The sequence below is a fragment of the Zeugodacus cucurbitae genome, chromosome 5 (genome assembly GCF_028554725.1).
Source record: "Zeugodacus cucurbitae isolate PBARC_wt_2022May chromosome 5, idZeuCucr1.2, whole genome shotgun sequence".
In the NCBI taxonomy this organism is placed as follows: Eukaryota; Metazoa; Arthropoda; class Insecta; order Diptera; family Tephritidae; genus Zeugodacus; species Zeugodacus cucurbitae.
Genome location: NC_071670.1, coordinates 56,228,039 through 56,250,814, shown reverse-complemented (window position 1 = coordinate 56,250,814; position 22,776 = coordinate 56,228,039). Strand labels below are relative to the sequence as shown.

The 22,776-nt window shown below is 35.9% G+C and overlaps 1 protein-coding gene and 1 long non-coding RNA gene across 3 annotated transcripts in view; one reads left to right on the top strand and one right to left on the bottom strand.

Annotated features, from left to right (window-relative positions):
- Window positions 1-22,776, bottom strand: part of LOC114803616 (uncharacterized) — a 299,076-nt gene that overhangs the window by 165,445 nt on the left and 110,855 nt on the right. The gene's annotated exons all lie outside the window — the stretch shown is intronic.
- On the top strand, window positions 3,641-4,576 carry LOC105209060 (C-type lectin 37Db). Its single transcript, XM_011179231.3, has 3 exons — window positions 3,641-3,792; window positions 3,857-3,927; window positions 3,992-4,576. Exons 1-3 carry the CDS (start codon window positions 3,705-3,707, stop codon window positions 4,460-4,462), a joined length of 630 nt encoding a protein of 209 aa, XP_011177533.2. The 5' UTR covers window positions 3,641-3,704; the 3' UTR covers window positions 4,463-4,576.

Genomic DNA, 22,776 nt, shown 5'->3' with positions numbered 1-22,776 from the left:
CGTAATTTATTGTTAATTTCAGCGGGTTTCGCTGCAGCTTTTTAAGCACTTTTCACAAGCACACACACATAAAACCTAAACAAAAACCACGCTCTTCTACTGAAGCCACACAATTACACACTCCTCTATATCTATATATAAAAGTATATATACTTGTGTATTTCGCATGCTGTGCACATTAACGGCATTAAGCGTTCTCGAATTTCCGCTAAGAGCGGGTAATGCATAGACATTAAAAGCTTTTTTATTTTCGGTCATACTTTATATACGATAATTTTAAGTGTCATAAAATCCTTTTAATCTTTAATTACTCGCTTGTGGAATGAGCTTGCTTCAATTACTTAAGAGAATTTATGTGCATAAATCGTAAAGCAGATAATGTGTATATTTTGCAATTAAATCTAAATGAGTATATTATAAATACTCACTGGCTTAGAGGGATTTGAGAGAAAAAAGAAAAAACAATATAATAAGCAATTTATTTATGATGTGCTCGTAATTGACTTAAAAATTCTGAAGAAGCTTTTAAGATTTTTTTTTACATTAAGACTGTGGCTCTTCATATTTGTTAGAACCTTAAGCCATCATTAACATTAATTTGGACAACATCTTTTAATCGAAATAAAAGTTTCCAAAAATCAATTTAAATCGAAAAATCAATAGAATATGTATAACTTTAAGGCTTATCAAGGGAATTGTTAGTAACAAAAGTAAAAAGGCTGCACTCAGATATAAAAAATGGAAAATGAGCATGTAATCGTCCACTTATGTGTCAAAAACCATATATTCGGTACATAATATTTTATTGATATCCTAATGACACAACAGAAATGGGCGAAATCAGTTCACAGCCACGCCTACTTTCTATATAACTCAATTTTGAATTCCTTTTGATTCCTTCACTTTATAATAGGTACATATATACATTAGGAACCAATGAAGATAGCGAAATAAAATTTTACACAAATATTGTATATGATCTGTGGCATCACTTGTGGAAAAATTTTCGAAATCGGACTATAGCTTTTCAGGGCCCCGGATATCGAACATGTTGAACTCAGTGCCTAAGTGTAATTTTTCACTGAAAATATCGGCAAATCTTTCAAATCTTGTAAAGAAATTCAAAGAAGATGTGTTCCTTCTAATAGTGTGTCTCTGTACCAAAAATAGTTAAAATCGGTTTAAAACTTCCTCTAGCTCCCACATAACTAATTATAGGTTTTTCAAAAATATGGTGGGTTTTATACCGCATATATCGGTTAATATGTGAGATATCTTAGTCATGCCTTTCCTTACATATTAGTATACATTTTTTATTAGAGACTAATGAAGTGTTACTATCGGCAACCAGAACTGATATGTTTGAATGAAAAAAAAAACATATTTATGTAAAGGGTGATTTTTTAAGAGCTTGATAACTTTTTAAAAAACGCATAAAATTTGCAAAATCTCATCGGTTCTTTATTTGAAACGTTAGATTGGTTCATGACATTTACTTTTTGAAGATAATTTCATTTAAATGTTGACCGCGGCTGCGTCTTAGGTGGTCCATTCGGAAAGTCCAATTTTGGGCAACTTTTTCGAGCATTTCGGCCGGAATAGCCCGAATTTCTTCGGAAATGTTGTCTTCCAAAGCTGGAATAGTTGCTGGCTTATTTCTGTAGACTTTAGACTTGACGTAGCCCCACAAAAAATAGTCTAAAGGCGTTAAATCGCATGATCTTGGTGGCCAACTTACGGGTCCATTTCTTGAGATGAATTGTTCTCCGAAGTTTTCCCTCAAAATGGCCATAGAATCGCGAGCTGTGTGGCATGTAGCGCCATCTTGTTGAAACCACATGTCAACCAAGTTCAGTTCTTCCATTTTTGGCAACAAAAAGTTTGTTAGCATCGAACGATAGCGATCGCCATTCACCGTAACGTTGCGTCCAACAGCATCTTTGAAAAAATACGGTCCAATGATTCCACCAGCGTACAAACCACACCAAACAGTGCATTTTTCGGGATGCATGGGCAGTTCTTGAACGGCTTCTGGTTGCTCTTCACCCCAAATGCGGCAATTTTGCTTATTTACGTAGCCATTCAACCAGAAATGAGCCTCATCGCTGAACAAAATTTGTCGATAAAAAAGCGGATTTTCTGCCAACTTTTCTAGGGCCCATTCACTGAAAATTCGACGTTGTGGCAGATCGTTCGGCTTCAGTTCTTGCACGAGCTGTATTTTATACGGTTTTACACCAAGATCTTTGCGTAAAATCTTCCATGTGGTCGAATAACACAAACCCAATTGCTGCGAACGGCGACGAATCGACATTTCACGGTCTTCAGCCACACTCTCAGAAACAGACGCAATATTCTCTTCTGTACGCACTGTACGCATTCGTGTGGTTGGTTTAATGTCCAATAAAGTAAACTGAGTGCGAAACTTGGTCACAATCGCATTAATTGTTTGCTCACTTGGTCGATTATGTAGACCATAAATCGGACGTAAAGCGCGAAACACATTTCGAACCGAACACTGATTTTGGTAATAAAATTCAATGATTTGCAAGCGTTGCTCGTTAGTAAGTCTATTCATGATGAAATGTCAAAGCATACTGAGCATCTTTCTCTTTGACACCATGTCTGAAATCCCACGTGATCTGTCAAATACTAATGCATGAAAATCCTAACCTCAAAAAAATCACCCGTTAGTTACTTCACTTAGCTCCCATATTACCAAGTATTTGAATTTTCAAACGTCCATATGTTTTGATAACATATATATCAATTAGTTCGTAAGATATTTTACTAAAATTCAGTGCACGTACTATAATAAAATATGAATAAAAGATGTAGCAATATAATTAAGTGATAATATTTAAATTCATCTGGTAATAAAAATTGTGACATTTGAACTTGGCCTACTCTGTTATCACTGCAGACGTATAATGTTATATATAGCAAAAAAACGCAACTATTAAATTATATTCACAGTATTATGTATGAAGCGATAGAACGTAGTATGTGGGAAAAACCATAATGTAAAAGATTGTTCTGTTCTGAACTGAAATTATTATAAAAAGTAAGGAAGTGCTAAGTTCGGGTACAACGGATCATTAAGTTAACACACATTATGGCTCATATATTCGGAATAAATTCCATTAGAATATGGATATACATATCTATATATCAAGTGTATAGAGGGTGAAATAATTCGTGGACCAAGTTCACTAATTTTCGCCAACAAATTTCAGTATATTCAAGACAATACATTCACATAATTTTTCTGAGCCATCTAAAATATTAATCTCCCACTGGGTTTTTAAAAATCATTAGACGTACGTATATCAGTTGTATATAAGAAATATTGAGCCGATTTTATCTTACTTTGATGAGATGAGATTGTGAAATAATCAGATGGAGTTTAAACTATGATATATGTATGACAAGTAGGCGTGGTTGTCAAATGATATATACAACTGTTAGGTGAACAAAACGACTACACTCTGTGCAACATGTTGCGAGAGTATAAAAATTAATTAATTTACTTTGATAAGAGACAGATTCTTATCTGTGCCCAAATAAACAAAAGTCCAAAATCGAAAAGCCGTGGTGATCTTTTTGTATACTAAGCTATTTGTATAAATATTAAATTGAGATTATTTCATTTTAAATTTAATTCGCCAATAACGCAGACGCTTGAATATAAAATAAATATTTAAATGATGGGACTCGTACGACATATTCAATTACTTTTACTTTTTATTAATTCCCTAATTTATACTACATATAGTACAACTGTTCACGAAGGTAAGATGCTGGAAAAATATTTCAATATAATGACTTACATTATTAATTATTTGAAAATTCACAGAGGTCCATATGGATTTGCAACCCTTCGTTAAAGTCGGCAGCAAATATTATTTAGTGCATACTGATTTGGAGGTAATAACACATACTTAAACAGCGTTATTATTTGTATTTAAATAAAACGGTCTTTCCATTGTAGCTGGATTGGGCTGGAGCTGCTCATTTGTGTCGTTCTTACGATAGTGACTTGCTTACGATTGAATCGAAAGCTGAAAAGGATGCTTTATCGGCACATTTAAAGAAGACGTTTAGCTACATTCGTGCTTGGACAAGTAGCAACGATTTTTCGGTGGAGGGCGAATACATGTCGTTTAATACTGGACGACCAATGATTTATAAATACTGGCGGCCTAACGAACCGAATAACGAGGGGGAAAATGAGCACTGTATAGAAGTCGTGCAAGACCATGATAGTTTTGCCATGAACGATAATGTATGTGCCAAAAAAATGCGTGTTATATGTGAGAAGCGTTTACCCTCAAATATTCGTAATTCTGACACAAACGATAAATCGAAATGTGAACAAGTCACTACGAATTGTGTTGTAAAAAAACTAGTGGACGGTTATCTACAAGCTACAAATACTTTCCACTGCAAGTCAACAAATTAATATTAGCTTCAATAGACTATATTGGAGAACTGTGTAATACCATACATATAATTTGATCTTTTTGAAAACTTTCATGAATTTCCAAATAATAAAAAAGTTCTAAATTCAACGAAAGGGTTACGTTTGAGAACAGAACAATGCGATTATTTTCGGTATTCATTCAAAGTGGATTATTTGAAAATAAAATGTGTAATGCAGAGTGGTATAAAATCGTTTCGTAAATTCATGCTGAAACATTAGAATGGTGTAAATTGTTGTTCGGAGTAAAATTCTTTCCAGACAAAAATGGAACAAACTGTAAGCAAACATTGCTCACTGACATCATAAGAAGTCAAGCGAAGGGGTTGAGTCAGTCTTCTTGGGCTTAGAAAAAAAATTCCGTCGAATTGTTCGAATTGGGAACATAAAATTTTAAACGGCACTTCTCAAACCAGCCGCAAATGATACCCGAAGACTGGTAGCCAAAGACTCTAATTTACCGGGGTATTATTTAATATGTAATATATATTTTTTGGTATTATTGCATATGTTCTTATTAAAGAATTTTTTGCTAATTTTTTCGGTTAAAATTCGACCTGTTTGTATAAATCCCACATTTTGTGAAAATGTTATGCTAAGAGCAATACCGCATTTGAGTTGTGGCATCACTTGTGGAAAAATTGTCAAACTCGGACAATAACTTTTCAAGGCCACTGATATCGAACATGAAGAATTCAGTGCCTAAGGAAAATTTTTCATCGAAAATATCGGTAAATCTCTCAGATATTTTAATATAATTCAGGGGGAATCTGTTTCTTCTAATAATAAATGTTTAAAATCAGTTCATAACTAACCATAGCTCCCATATACCTATTTCTAGGTTTTTCCAAAATCGCGGTGGACCTTATACCTTACGAATCGGTTACTATGTGAGATGTCTTAGCAAAATGAAGTAGTCTTGGATATAGTGTACATTGGTGTTGAAAATGATTGAAATCGGTTGAGGAATTACCTCAGCCCTCATATACTATGTATATATATTGATTTTCGTTATTTATGCCGAATATATGGGTTAAATTTTTTTTCTTCATCAAATTACATCAATTACTCTTCTACTTGATTAGTCCTCTAACTCTCTTAAGAATTTTACTCATGCCAATCACAGTCTCAAAAGCTTTCCTTTCCACACAGGAAGTAATACTTGATCTCTAAGTTTGAGAGCCTGCATGGCATTCGGACTACGTAGATCTTTCACAGATTTTTTCTACAAGGTTGTCAAAAAGATTGAGGAAATCCCGACCGTTGAATTCGCGTCAGAAAATATAACATTTGTTCACTTCTAGACCCATTTAACTTGTTTTATAGAACAGTGATCTGACTATTTATTGATCTATATACCATGCAGTAACGCTTCAAAGTATTTAAAGCTCGAACAATATTCCAAAAAATTCTGCATATGATAGTCTTATACTCATGGTTTTTAAATAAGGACCCAGCCACATCATTGTACAGGTCGCGTTTAAAGGTTGTGTATCTGAAGCTCGGATTAACGAACTAATTTCAATTTCAAAGATAAGGTCTTATAGCGTATAAAGAAGAATGGAGCTTTTTGAAAGCTTAACACAACATTCGTTGGATTAAAGCAAAACATAACAATATGCCACCCCATACCTAAATAGCATACGCTTAGTAAATCATTTCTTGATTAAATTTTCTCTATTCATAAATACACTGGCATTCGTTGCTAATAACCACGTAGCTACGCTTTGCACGTGCCGCCGTCACAAAGTATGTTATGCTTGCCGACACATTCAACTCTCTCACACATTTTAACGACAAATGTCACCGCGAAACTATCGCAAACAATTCTCGGTATTTTCTGTGTTCTTATGACTTTATGCTGCGACATCGCAAGCGGAAATTAAAGACGGAAAGCTATTCTCAGTTACTAAATACCCGCATACCTTTGGCTTTGATACCCGCTACACGCGCGCATTTGTAGCCTTTATGTTGGCTAGCTTAGAGACATCAAAACGTGGAATGCGCTCAACGCTTGGCCTACATAAACCACAAATATGCGAAGACAGGGCGTTGTAAATATGCGCGTTACTTTCATTACAGCCTGGGTTTCACAATGCGCTGTTTGCTTTGCTTATATCCGCTCTTCTTTTTCTTTTTGATTTTTTTGTCCTTCACCGCTACAACCACTACTACTGTCGGCATACATGAAGTGCGCTCTTGTGTGCAACTGCTTGGAATGCCACACATATGCAAGACTGAGCTTACGAGCCTGCATTTAACTGTGTTTCCAGTCGGAACTGGTTAGTGAAAGTGATCATACAAGAACCGGAGCAAGACCTAAGACCTGTGAACCTAACCGTTCGCTACCAGACAAGGTTTTCAAAAGGTTCCCTCTTGTGTGCCTTCTCTCTATTCTGAATTGCAGTGTTCTTTATTCTAAAAGGGCAATTCTATTGGGATACGCATATGACACTAACATTTCCGAGGCCTTACGATGACAAACCTAGAAGAGGAAGAAATTCGATAATTCAAGAGTACTGTTCTGCGCAAGATCTTTGGAACCGTCCGCGTGAGCGAGAATGACCGATGAAGATGGAAACCATGAACTGTATGAGCTCTACGCACAAAAATCCAACGAATGCGCTGGTTGTTGTATGTTTGGAAGATGAGACTGATGGGTGGACAATGAAAGCAAGTGCGCCTACGTTTCCAATGGAAGGATCAAAAGCATAGGAACCTATATGCACTTGAGATGTTCAACTGGCGTGATTTCGCAAAGGAGACTGGCAACTGGCGTAGGATTTTGTTCTCGACCCAGCAGTTTCCTCATCTTATCAAGAAGTAACGACTTCAGCTTTGGACTCTCTGAGATCCGAAGTACAACTGGCGTAATTTCGAAAAGGAGAGAGGCAACTGGCGTAGGATTTTGTTCTCGACCCAGCAGTTTCCTCATCTTATCAAGAAGTAACGACTTCAGCTTTGGACTCTCTGAGATTCGAAGTAATCTTATCAAGAAGTAACTACTTCAGTTTTGGACTCTCTGAGATCCGAAGTTTTCAAGAAGAAAATATTGAGATTATGCAACATCCAAAATGATTTACCGCATTACTCCGATTGGGCAATAACCAGTTATAATTGTAAGCCACTTAAATTAAAAAGGCTATATTGCCAAAGAGAAAGAACGTTCCAGACCCCTTAGAATTTAACATCGGACAAAAGGGATCTTACGACTACATAAGGTAGATGACAAATATACATGATATCTGGGCTCTGGAATTCGAGCTAGATGACAGTAAAACTGACGACCCTGAGGAGACTGGTATGACGACTGTGATTCGACTGCCATTCGATCTTCTAACTGACTTTTGTGCTTTGTGAATAATACTATTAACTCAATTATCCACCAGAGCTAAGAATAAAATCTGTACAGGACATCTGCTAAGGTTTACTAAAAGAACTAAGTAATTGAGAACAGATCCGATATACGAAATTGTTTCCAACTTGTTGAAATATCTTCGAACGAATTTCCTACAGGCCACACTTTCTGAGTACCATATATAGTATTTCCCACAGACTTTTAGCGCACACGCAACCGATAACTCACACGCCCACAACCGGGTGTCACTGCGTGCAAAATGTTTTCTACGTGCTGCCACGACGTTTGCGAATGCTCGAGACAATGACACCGCATCACTAACACTTACTGCCAGCATTTTTGATGCGCTTCAACGCGCACTTGACAATTGCTTTAGTTTCCATTTCCGTTTAATGTTTGTCTCTCATGCGTAAGTATATAATTGTAACTGTAAGTGTCACTTAAACAAACACACACACAGCGTGCTAAGTAAAAATGGTGGCATTGCTTGATGCAAGGCGCCACGGTTCACACTTTCGCTGTGTAACTCGAATGCCACGTGTATCAATGCTGCCAAGAGTGTTGATAGAGCTGTTGATGCTGTACGGTACTTACACATACACACACCCAAGAATACCTATAAAAGCACCCTTTTCGCCGTGACATACCTTCAAGCGCGCGAATTTATTGCAAAACAACGCACAATATCACTAAAACTATTACCGTTTGACAATAAACGGAAGCTGTTGTGCTGCCGAGGCAACAAGAGTCACAAACACCCAGCGTCTTACATTTTTATTGCACACCTTCTTCTTTCGACAGTTACTCCCTGCCTTACGCACGTTTAGTTTTACTACTTCAATGGCTGACTGTGTGTGAGAATAAAAATGAATGTCTTACTCCCACAAACTTCGCAGCTCTTTGCTTAATCGCGCACTTTTGCTCGCTCGCTCACTGCTTAAATAGCGTTTTCTGAGTGTGCGAGTATGTGTTGTGTAACTATCACCGTTATTTCTATTACTTCACGTTGCAATTTCTTAACTGTAAATATACATTACTGTTTCCTTCATGGTGGCAGTGCGTAAATAGCATGATTTTTCATTAGAGCTATCGAAATTAACTCCGTTTTGTACTACACCCTTGAAGCAAATGGAAATTCCGCGCAATATTTTCTACGTCAGAACACTTCACATAGGTTTTAAGCTTGTCTTAATCACAAAAATTCATTTACCGACAGTTTGAAATTATTCCTCCTAAAATATCAATCCTAATAATAATGCAGAAATTATTCGACACTTTCGACGATTCTGAGTAAAGGTCAGACCCTGAAAGCATGGGATATCAAATTTTTTGAAAATTTCATTTTAAAAATTTTTTATTTTCGAGTCCAGCTTTAAGCTTAATGGTACTAAAATAGGGATCTCAACCCAAGATAGTTTGTAAATTACTTTTTATCCTTTTATATTAAACATCTACCATAGTCTACTTTTCCATTGTCATAAAGAGCTATAGATAAAGTAAACACTTCTTTGACACTTTTTTTGACATTTATGCCTTATACCTCAACAATTTACAACGTCTAAAAATTGCACAAATTTGTTCCAAAAACTTACAGAAATCTTTACAATCCTTCTCGGTACGTAAATAAACAAAATTTCAGTTTTTGGAATATGAATAATATTGAAGAGACTCTCCAGGCTCTTTTTGCATACAAAAAATGTTGCTGTCTAGCAAGGCCTGTAAGTATAGGTACATACTTTTTTCTGGACACAAAAGTGAAGTTTGTTCTGAGCACCGAAGGCAAATGCTTCGCGATATCCCAATGTCGTAAATGGTTCCAGCACTTTGATTGAACAAGCCATTAAGCGAGTGAAACCTTTATTTTATTTGAACAAACTTCTGGAGGTTTAAGCAAATGAAAGAAAGGGTCAGCCAATCGTTCATGTGATATGATGATTCTGTTATTTTTGTTATGTAAGGTAATTGGAAAGAATGGCCTTGATGTTAGGACTGACCAGCTGGTAACCTACATTCGCTGCTGGGAACTAGACTAGCACTTAAATATCGTTGCCTAAAATTAGGCGGCATATCAAAATATTTTTCAGAGATTCACACGTTAAAGAGAACAGGCATACGACGTGAGTATATAAATCTTATTTTCTCGGTAATTCTACAAAGGTTACAATTCAACAGAAGAGTTCAGACATATATCACAAAATATAAAACAATTATTCATAAAAATCAAATTATAAAAAAAAGGATTCTCAGAGAGCTGCAAGAGATTCGCGAAGAATTTATCGTCTTTTGAAAATTACGAACGGCGATGGGACATGAATTTTTTATACACTTAGATTGCACTAGCTAAGTAGATTTTCTATGCGTTATTTCAATACAAATAGAAAATTTTATTGAATCGAGGCACCTTTTTCTCTCCTTTCACATTTCCCTATAAAAAACGTTGTTCAGCATATTAAATCTCTTTCCTCGCAACCCTTCCCCCCACTTACATCTTAAAACCGAAGAAATAAAAGAGAGAAACTTGTCAATTGCTAGAAAAGCTGAAAGGAACTCAACTCTGACTCAATCCTTTACCTCTCCACATAGATACGCATACCGTTAGAACGGCATACATTTAATACGCGCTGTATAACCACTGTACTTCCTTGCCGCTTACTTTGCAGTGCAATAATAAAAATCGGCATCGTAATATGGCAAGCCAATAAAGAAAAGGATGTGGTTGATTTCAAAGAAACCAACATAGAGACTTTAGCACGGAAATGAAGTGAATGTGTAGTAGATCAGTTGAAGATGGCAAATCAAATAAATTGCGGAACTATCACAGTGCAAATAAATCAAACTGACATCCGTTGAAAAGTAATCGTTGGAAGTAGAGGAAGAGGCGGAAGAGAAGCGAGAAGAAGCTGTAAGAAGTAAGAAAGACATTTGAAATTGCACAATGTTTGAGTAGTGCAAAAATTGACATTTTAAAGCTTTCATGTAGTTAACATAAGTGGCCAGATGATAGATTTTCAGAATGGAGATGATTGTGTAACAAGGTTTAGAAAATTTGGATTGATTCAGAGTGAAATGAAAATAAATGTTTATGCGCTTTTTTACTATTATTTTTGAATATTCAAATAGTTAATATTTGGCATTTGTTATTTTAAATTTTACGATTTCAAGCTTTATCAAAATTTATCAATGCATACAAATTGCACATCAAAATCACACTGAACTAATGGAATTAGTATATTCATATTGAGTGTTATTTTAACTGCAAGCCATATGCAATTTTTTCAATCGAACAAACTGATAGTTATAAAAATAAGTGTGGAATGAAATCGTAAAACCTGTAAAATTTTAGGGTTCATTTTTTATTATTATTCAATGCATTTTTTAACAAAATATCTCGCATTTTTATATTCAAAAGCACATACGCGTCTGTAATGTTTATATGTGTTACACATACCGCATACTAAATCGAGTAATACCTTAATTCTTTTAAAGGCTTAGTTATGCGAGGCATATGGTTTTATATGTTGTTAGTGTCTACAATTAAATTAATGGTTGAATAAAAATGCGCTGCAATCAAATAAAGGATTAAATTAAATATTTTTTCAATACACGCGAGGTTTTTCGCATATGATATTTAAAATATATTTTGTGGGCAATAATTCGATTTGTTGTTATATTTTCCGATAGTGTCTCGATATCTTTTTGTGGTGTGTAAAGGTTAAATTTGAGTAATTCAATGACGATAGTCTTTATAAAACGCTTTTATATATAATAATTTCATATAATATTAATTTACAAAAAATACCTTTGAGGGAAATTTGTAAAAGAAGAGTTATTTCACATTAAATTTCATGACATTGTTAAACTTTCATAGATATTAACCAATGTATTCGTATTTAAAAAAATTCCTCACCAGGGAAATTTTTTGGGAATTGAAAAAAAATTTAAAAAAATATTTTACTGTTTAAAAATTTTATTTCAAATTATTTGCAAAGTTTTCCCAAAAATTTCCCCAAAAGGGAAATTTTTTTTAATACTGTGAATTTTGTTCTATTTTGCTATAAATGTTAAACTTACATGGATATTAACTAATGTAATCGTATTTAAAAAAAATATCTCACCAGGGACATTTTTTGTGAAATGAAAAATATATATCAAAATCATTATACTGTTTAAAAAGTTTATTTCAAACTGTTTATTCAAATTACCCGAAAGAGAAATTTTTTGAATACTGTGAATTTTGTTTTATTTTGCTATAAATGTTAAACTTACATGGATATTAGCAATTGTAATGGTATTTAAAAAATTTCCTCACCAGGGAAGTTTTTTGGAAAATGAAAAAATATTTTAAAAATGTTTCTACTGCTTAAAAAGTTTATTTCCAATTGTGTGGAAAGTATACCCAAAAATTTCCCCCAAAAAGGGATATCTTTCTGTAGTTCCCAAAAAGGGAAATTTTTTAAATACTTTGATTTTTGCTATATATCTCTTAATAATACTATTCTTATTAAATTTATTTAGGTGACTACATTATTAATTAAGAGTTTCCTTATAGAATCGTACACGCAAACATTTCCTGGAAAAAAACTGCATTTTTATTATGTCTCTGTCATTTGCCTACATTTCTCAAATTTATTAAAATCCCAATTATTTCCGTTACCCTACAACTGTCACACAATTGTGTACGTTGCCTACACGGCGTATGAGTAACATTCAATGCATTGAATATTAAAAGTAATTTAGCGCGCATTCACATTAATTGCAAATACTTTGTTCGGCTGCATACACAGCAGTATAATATCCGATTATTTTATGTTCACTGCAGCCGACACTAAATTAAACAAAATAACACACCAAAAGCTGCCATAAGACCCATTAGAATGCCACAATTGTATGTAGCAAAGGACACACAGCTGGCACGAGCTAGCAAACGTTGATGCCGTCGGGTGCAATAAATAAAAATTGCAGCGAAAGAGAGAAAATGAAAGGCCGCTTGGTCGCATGTAAATTTGGTGTAAAGGCAATTTCGAAAATTTCCCAACGCATGCATTTAGTTTATTTAAATACAGCAAACCACACTAATGAGGGAGCTGGTTTGCCCAGCGGCTTAGTTGGGTTATTTGGGCTGAGTTGTAAGCCGTCGAAGCTTATGAGCGAAAATTACTATTGGCAACAACGCACATGGGTAAATAAGTGTGCGTAATTGCATGTGAATACATACATATTGACACATATAAAAACAAAATGTGTTGTTTGTGTTGTTGCTCGCATTTGCTCGCCTCTTTGACCGCACAACTAAAGTGATTAAATGGCAGAAAAATTGCTCAGCTGTGCAAACAAATGTGCATAATTAATGCTACATAGTTGCAATAGAGCAATCGGTTGAGCGAGCACATACATATATATGTACAAGTATATGTATATATTATATCACGATTTTCACTTATTTTTATACACTCTCAGTGCTCATTTTCGTATTTGTAAGTGGCGAGCGAGCTCAGCAATTTATTATTTAACTCAAATGTGACCAAGTATGTGTGTTTGTGCTGCAACTAGTAATGCGGTTAAGTGGTTGAGAATTTTAATGCTAAAAAGTCAATTAGGATTTATGATGAAATAAAAATTATTTGTTCAAAGATTTGTGAGGTCAAACATGTCGACGCCGGCTATACAACGACGAGAAATCAATGAGCTGTGATTGCTCCAGATTTAAATGGAATTAAGAATTGCTTGTGAAATTAATACTTAATTACACCATTACTGGGTAAATGGATGTGTAGAGCAGTTTGATTATAGTTACGATCAACAACAAAAATATATAATGTGAATTATTCTATAAGAATGAGAGGTTTGAAAATCATGAGATAGGTAATAGGCTCAGAATATTTTTATACTCTCGCAACATGTTGCACTGTATATTATAGTTTTGTTCACATAACGGTTGTTTTTGAGTACCGTATGGGGATATATATTTACATACATCTTCTTCTTAACTGGCGTAGAAACCGCTTACGCGGTTATAGCCGAGTCCACAACAGTGCGCCACGCATCTCTCCTTTTGGCGGTTTGGCGCCAATTGGTAATACCAAGTGAAGACAGGTCCTTCTCCACCTGGTCCTTCCACCGGAGTGGAGGTCTCCCTCTTCCTCGGCTTCCACCAGCGGGTACTGCATCGAAAACTTTCAGAGCTGGGGCACTTTCATCCATTCGAACAACATGACCCAGCCAGCGTAGCCGCTGTCTTTTTATTCGCTGGACTATGTCTATGTCGTCGAACAACACATACAGCTCATCATTCCATCTTCTGCGGTATTCGCCGTTGCCAATGTTTAAGGGACCGTAAATCTTCCGCAAAACCTTTCTCTCGAAAACTCCTGGTGCCGTCTCATCGGATGTTGACACCGTCCACGCTTCTGCACCATAAAGTAGGACGGGAATGATGAGGGACTTGTAGAGTTTAGTTTTTGTTCGTCGAGAGAGGACTTTACTTTTCAATTGCCTACTCAGTCCATAGTAGCACCTGTTGGCAAGAGTGATTCTGCGTTGGATTTCAAGGCTGACATTATTATCGGTGTTAATGTTGGTTCCTAGGTATACGAAATTATCTACAACTTCAAAGTTATGACTGTCAACAGTGACGTGGGAGCCAAGACGCGAATGCGCTGACTGTTTGTTTGATGACAGGAGATATTTCGTCTTGTCCTCGTTCACCACCAGACCCATTCGCTTCGCTTCCTTATCCAGGCGGGAAAAAGCAGAACTAACGGCGCGGGTGTTGTTTCCGATGATATCAATATCATCGGCGTACGCCAGGAGCTGTACACTCTTGTAGAAGATTGTACCTTCTCTATTTAGCTCTGCAGCTCTTATAATTTTCTCCAGCATCAAGTTAAAGAAGTCGCACGATAGCGAGTCACCTTGTCTGAAACCTCGTTTGGTATCGAACGGCTCGGAGAGGTCCTTCCCGATCCTGACGGAGCTTTTGGTGTTGCTCAACGTCAACTTACACAGCCGTATTAGTTTTGCGGGGATACCAAATTCAGACATCGCGGCATAAAGGCAGCTCCTTTTCGTGCTGTCGAAAGCAGCTTTAAAGTCGACAAATAGATGGTGTGTGTCGATCCTTTTTTCACGGGTCTTCTCCAAGATTTGGCGCATGGTGAATATCTGGTCAGTTGTTGATTTTCCAGGTCTAAAGCCACACTGATAAGGTCCAATCAGTTTGTTGACGGTGGGCTTTAGTCTTTCACACAGTACGCTCGATAGAACCTTATAAGCGATGTTAAGGAGGCTTATCCCACGATAGTTGGCGCAGATTGTGGGGTCTCCCTTTTTGTGGATTGGGCAGAGTACACTGAGATTCCAATCGTCGGGCATGCTTTCTTCCGACCATATTTCGCAAAGAAGCTGATGCATGCACCTTATCAGCTCTTCGCCGCCGTATTTGAATAGCTCGGCCGGCAATCCATCGGCCCCCGCCGCCTTGTTGTTCTTCAAGCGGGTAATTGCTATTCTAATTTCTTCACGGTCGGGCAATGGAACATCTATTCCATCGTCGTCGATTGGGGAATCGGGTTCGCCATCTCCTGGTGTTGTACTTTCACTGCCATTCAGCAGGCTGGAGAAGTGTTCCCTCCACAAACACAGTATACTCTGGTCATCAACCACTAGATCACCGCTGGGGGTCCTACAGGAGTGTGCTCCGGTCTTGAAACCTTCAGTTAGTCGCCGGATCTTTTCGTAAAATTTTCGAGCATTACCCCTGTCGGCCAGCTTGTCAAGCTCGTCATACTCACGCATTTCTGCCTCTTTCTTTCTTTTTCTGCAAATGCGTCTCGCTTCCCTCTTCAGCTCTCGGTATCTTTCCCATCCCGCTCGTGTTGCGGTCGATCGCAACATTGCGAGGTAGGCAGTCTGTTTTCTCTCCACTGCGAGACGACAATCCTCATCATACCAGCTGTTTTTTTGGCTTTTCCGAAAGCCAATGGTTTCGGTTGCAGCTGTACGTAAGGAGTTTGATATGCCGTCCCACAGCTCCCTTATACATACATATAAATAAATGAGCAGGATGACGAGTCGTGTTGAAATCCGCATGTCTGTCCATCCGTCTGTCCATGCATGCTTGAGTAAAAATTAAGATATTTAAATAAAACATATTCTTTGGCACCATGAGAAGGTTGGCATTGAAAATTGGCGAAATCGGACTATTGCCACGCCCACAAAATGGCGAAACCCGAAAGCCTATAAAGTGCCATAACTTAGTCATAAATAAAGTTATAAAAGTAAAATTTGGCACAAGGGATCGCACTAGGCAGGGGCATATTTGGATGTAATTCGGAAAGTGGGCGTAGCACGCCTCTTATTAAGGTTTTTTTACATTTCTCGTAACTACTAATATATACTACTAAAGCTAGACTCTCTCTACACTCTTTTCTTTTCACCACTTCCTTATACAGTCCAAAAATGCAAGAAATCGGATTATAACCACACCCATCTCTCATACAAAGGTTATGTTAAAAATGCTTTAATTCATTAAGGACAAAAACACTAGAAACCTTAAACATCATGGTAAAGATGGTATAGAAGAGCTGAACTCAAATTGATATACAATTTAAATAGGCGTGACACCGCCTACTCATAGGTCAAAAATAGTATCTCTGAAACAATTCGACTAATTTCATTAAACATTTTCCTGACATCCTAATGATATGTTGTAAAAATAGGCCAAATCGCTTCACAACCACACCTATTTTCCATGTACTAGAGCTTTGAAGTCAATCTGAATCGTTTACTTTACAATATATAAAGTAAGCAGTGAACTTTATCGGAACTGAAGTTTGCACAAATACTGCATTTATATTGTGGCATCGTCCTTCTAAAAATCATCAAAATCGGACCACAAGTTTTCAAGGCGCCATGTATCGAACATGAGGACCTCAGCGCTTCTAAGAATTTTTTTATAAAAATATGTCTCGGTGCCAAAAATGAAAGTAATCGGGTCATAACTTCCCCTAGCCCGTATACACCTAATATTTGTGGTTTCAAACTTTCATTGGACTTTTTACCACATATTTCGGTTAATATGTGAGATATATCAGCAAAATTTAGTGAGCATATAATCTTGGATAAAATGTAGCTGGGTGTCAAAAATAGTTGGAATCAGTCCATGAATTACCCAGTTATGTATATACTGATTTTCGTTTCCTAATGGACTTTATGCCAAATGTGTGGGTCAAATTGTGTGTTATCTTAGAGAGTATATAATGTTCGGTTACATCCGAACATAGCACTTCCTTACTTGTTACTAAATTAATTAGTGGTCTCCATTTTAACATGGCCCAAATTTCTCTTAAAATTGTCGCTGTATGTATTATTTAAGTAACTTTTAAAACCAAAAAAAAATGTTATCTAAATAAAATCAAGAGAGCATAGCCTTTTTACCTCTTACACCAAGAGGCACAATTGCGACTATATTTGCTGAATTATTAGGTCTACAACTTTACTTCCGCCGTTTTCCAATAGATGTCTCTAGGGTCAAGCACTGGTCGATTAAATCGATTAAATCGTTTTATATCGATCTTGGACATTTGTGTCAACATTAACCCAAAAAAATTCTCGACTTTTGCGGGATATTTTGTTTTTCTGTTTTGATTCCAAGAAAAGTCCCGCTAAGGTCATCGACATTTGTAACCGTTTTTATCAGGGACCGTAACTCTTATGACTTTTATCAAAAAAATCAAAAAATAAGAGTTATTTTTGATTTTTATATATTAAGATCAAAAATAAAAGTTATTTTTATTTGGTTATGCCGTATGTATTACAATATGCTGCATCATTCCAATTTTTATATGTCACAAATTTTGAATTGATTTTTATTATGGATTTAAAAATATAAAAATCAAAAATAATTCTTATTTTTTGATCTAAAAAAATAAAAATCAAAAATAACTTTTATTTTTTATCTAAATATATAAAAATCAAAAATAACTTTTATTTTTGATCTAAATAATAACTTTTATTGTTGATCTAAATATATAAAAATCAAAATTTAAAAATCATACAATATTTCGCATATAGTTCACCTAAAAATCATGATGGTGAAATCAAAACTTTTCTACGATATTCCTCTATGTATGATTTTTTTTATTAAAAATTGTAAAATAATTCTTATTTCCGGTCCCTGGTTTTTATACAAAAAAAGCATTAAATTTACAAAAAAAAACAAGTAAGGAAGGGCTAAGTTCGGGTGTAACCGAACATTTTATACTCTCGCAATTTATTTATTTAACTTTATTTATATTATATAATACACAATTTGATCCACATATTCGTCATATATACTGTATAAAGTCCATTGAAAGTTGGAAACCATAATATTAGGTTAGAAGCACCAAGGTGCTCGTGTTCGATATATGGGGCCTTAAAAGCATATGGTCCGATTTCGGCGATTTTTAAAATAGAGCTGCCACACTATTAACATAGTATTTTGTGCAAAGTTCTGCACCGATATCTTCACTAGTGCTTACTTTATATATTGTAATGCAAACGATTCAGATTGTCTTCAAAGTTCTGGTATATAGGAAGTAGGCCTGGTTGCGAAGCGATTTGGCCTATTTTCACAACATATCATTGGGATGTAAGGAAACTATTACAAACCAAGTTTCATAGAAATCGGTAGAGTAGTTCCTGAGATATTGTTTTTGACCCATAAGTGGGCGACGCCACGCCCATTTTCCATTTTGTAAAAAAATCTGAGTGCAGCTTTCATCTGCCATTTCTTATGTGAAATTTAGTGTTTCTGACGTGTTTCGTTAGTGAGTTAACCCACTTTTAGTAATTTTCAACCTAACTTTTGTATGGGAGGTGGGCGTGGTTACTATCCGATTTCTTTCATTTTTGGTCTGTAGTAGGAAGTGGCTAAAAAAAACGACTGGAGAAATTTTGGTTTATATAGCTCTATTGGTTTGCGAGATATGTACAAAAAACTTAGTAGGGGGTGGGGCCACGCCCACTTCCCCAAAAAAATTACATCCAAATATGCCCCTTCATAGTGCGATCCTTCATACCGAATTTTATTTCCATAGCTTTATTTATGACTTAGTTATGGCACTTTATGTGTTTTCGGTTTTCGCCATTTTGTGGGCGTGGCAGTGGTCCGATTTTGCATTTCATTTTCGAAAGCAGCCTTCCTATGGTGCAAAAAAATAAGTGTGCCAAGTTTCATCAAGATATCTTAATTTTTACTCAAGATACAGCTTGCACAGACGGACGGACAGACAGACATGCGGATTTGAACTCCACTCTTCACCCTGATCACTTTGGTATATATAACCCTATATCTAACTCGTTTAGTTTTGGGTGTTACAAACAACCGTTATGTGAACAAAACTATAATACTCTCGTAGCAACATTTGTTGCGAGAGTATAAAAACGGCGGAAGCAAAGTTGTAGACCTAATATATAAATATTTAAACATTTAATGTAGCTGAATTAATGTACAAATGCAAATAAAAATGCAGTTATTTACACATATGGCCACATGCGGCACTTATTGCGCTCTATTTCGCATTAAGCTTTAATTCACTTTTAATTGCGTTAAATGTCAAATGTGTGAAATAAATTTTTTTATTTTTTTTTATTTAAACCGTAAATATATTTATTATTGTGCATTCACTCGTTTATTTGTATATTTACGTATGCATTAGTATTTTACTCGATTTTACACTTCAAAAGTATCACTAGCGTTACCAAGTTGTTATTTTTCAATTAACTTAAGTAGCCATTCCACACAGTCAAATTAATTAATAAATTAAAATTTTGATTGAAAAACCAGTTTTTACCCTTCACACTGCCGGGTACTCGACAATCGATCAATTGTTACAAATTTTTTGGTTTTGCTTTTCATAAGAAGTTGGTAAGTTTCATGAGCTGATTGCTATTTTTTATTTCTTTATTAGCTTAAGCTCTCGGATAATCAAAGAAGCGGTGAGTACGCTGCCATGTAGTTGAAGTAATACCAAAAAATATACAGTTTCCACTCTTAATACAATGATTACTCGCCAACCATTATTTCATCAAAAGAAATGACAAATTTTGTTGACCTGAAAAATATTTTACCTCGTCGTCGAATATGAAATGGCATTCATAAATTTCGCCATTAACAAATTAAGCCGGAATTAATTAAGAGTGGCAAAATGCTCGAAAAATGGATGCGAAATGAAATTGCTCTCAAAGTAATCCAAGCGGAAAATTGTGTGATTTTAAGATGGGTTTCGCGGCAGAAAATGCTGTTGGCAATTTGCCGTTAAGGTAACAACAAAAACAAAACGAATGCATATACAATGAGTGGGCATTGGCCAAAAGGGTTAGTTAACGCGAGTATTTTTAGTCAAATTGGTAGTTAGGGATACATATCTAAAAATACATAATAGCAGAACACGCGAAACAACGTAATTAATTGACTACAAATATAGTTATGAGAACTCGCAGTATTTTTCTACTATGGTTGCCACACTGATTTCGCCCACTTCACCTATGTCAATTTGTGGTCTGAAGTGCTTGTGGCATATTGTATATTATTATTTATGCGTTTTGTCTGCAGAGTGGAACAAAATATGAAGGCAAATCTAATAAAAGATGTAAACCTATGTTCCTGATAAAGCTACATATTTTATTTGAAACTTATTATATAGATCTAAATTAGAATTTAATTTCATTTCTCGCGATCTTGAAGTCGCTGTAAGTCGACGATTTTTTATGGATTATGATGATGCGAGTTAGATAAGTTCCATACCATAGTCTAAACCGCAATTCTATAATATATATCTTCTATATATTGAAAAAAATTGTATTTATACTTAAATTTGATACAAAAAAGTCGTTTGAGGTTAGGGTTTCCACTGAAGGTGGGTTTCGAAAAGTACCTGTATAGAAGACAATAATTGTTCCGAAAATCTTTGTACTGAACTGGAAAATAGTGAAATGAAGAACTGAGTTCGAATAATTCCTTCTAGTGTTGATAACACAATATTAAACTAAAAACTTTACGGAGACCAATTTTTTTTATCTATTTGTATTTCAGAACGAATTTGGGAGATATTTATTTGTATGAATACCTACTCAGGCTTAGCTCCTGTTCCCAGCAGCAAAGTAGCTCATGGGTAAGACTGATACTTAAACGAATTTTTATACCTAAATTATAATATTTGTTCGGTGCACTAGTTGAGAAATAAGACACTGATATCGTTTAGGCTCTCTATAGAAAATACTCTTAAGTGTGTCGATAGCCTAATAAGACCCCGGGAGAGATTTAGTCCCAACTAAGTTTCATTAAGAGTTTATTGAATGAAGCATCTATGGTCAAGACTAGAGCATCTTTTACAGCATTTGAAGCGGATCTTATATAAAGTTCATTAGACCTATCGAATTATTAATGTAATAGTCAAATACAACTGGAGTAGCTTTGATACATGTACTATTGTAACCAACGAGGTGGCCCTGCGGGTTTGGGTCGAGAATATGCCCAAGGTAAGGTATGCCTGTCGTAAAAGGCGACTAAAATCCCTTTAGGTCCTGCGGGTTTGGATCGAGAATATGCCCGAGGTAAGGTATGCCTGTCGTAAAAGGCGACTAAAATCCCTTTAGGTCCTGCGGGTTTGGTTCGAGAATATGCCCGAGGTAAGGTATGCCACATCTGTAACCAAGCAGGTCCGGTCAAAAAAGTAGAAACCTGACAAATATGAATAGGAAAAGTGTATAAAGCTCACAGTCATAATCACGGGACACACCGCGGCACAGACTCTTTTTTTCTTGAATGGAAAATTAGAAAACGAATATTTTCACGAGTTTCATTTTGGATAAATGACCCTAGAAAACCATTGATATCTGAACTAGATGGTGGCTCCTCATGTCCCAAAGCTTTACAATTAATAATTTTAAATTGATTTTCATACCTTTTAAATTAATAAAGCAAAAAACAAAGAATTTTGTTAAAAGTTTTCCACACCTGGACCACTGTACACTGGCCCTTTCAGTATTAATTATAATTTTTTTTTTGCACCTTTAAAATATGTAATTGGCAATTTTCGTGGCCGATTCTTTTCATGCATCAGTGCTGCTTAATTAAGTTACCAGGTCGCGTGAAAAATGGCAAAGCTAACCGATGAGAATGGGTTATAATGCTTGTTGGCTTCTATACAAATATATTACTGAATGCTGTCTAAATGCCAATGGGCCAACGGGGTTGCATAACAACGAAATGCTTTTTGCTTTTCTCTTTTGTATAGCGCCCACTATGTATTACCTGTGTGTTGTGGGCTAAATAAGCGCAAAGAGCTTTTTAAGCCTGTCGACTATAATTTCACTGCGGAAAGCCAAGGTGTGCCAGGATGGGATAATGGCTTAGAGCGTGTTTAGCTTATATTACAGCAAATTACAACAATTCAGCGCATCCACTCAAATATCAAATAGCAAACATTACTTGCCGTGCGCCACCAACACCAACACCCACACAGCCTATCTCGGGCCCACACTTCCGCACTCATCAGTCGTTATGTAAATAAATTTTGATGTTTTCTGGCGGCTAGCCACCAATACACTAGCTTTTTAGAGGCCTTAGTATACATGTTGTTGTTATTATCAGTATTTTTGTTGCATTTGTGTTCTTGTTGTGACAACATTTCAGCCTGTTCGTTGATGACCTGAGGCACTCAATTATGCCGCCGAACGACAAACGGCGGCTTGTTACCGCCGCGGCATGTAAATACAACGCGTTAACAACGCCAATGATGGCATACTAAATACAACAGCAACAACAACAACAACTGCAGCAAAACAAAATATCTCGGAAATGTTTTACAATTTAGCAGCCATGTTGTTGCCAAGCATGCTTGAAACTGTGTCTGTGTTTGTGTATTCTGATGTACGTGTTGCTGCTCGAGCTGAG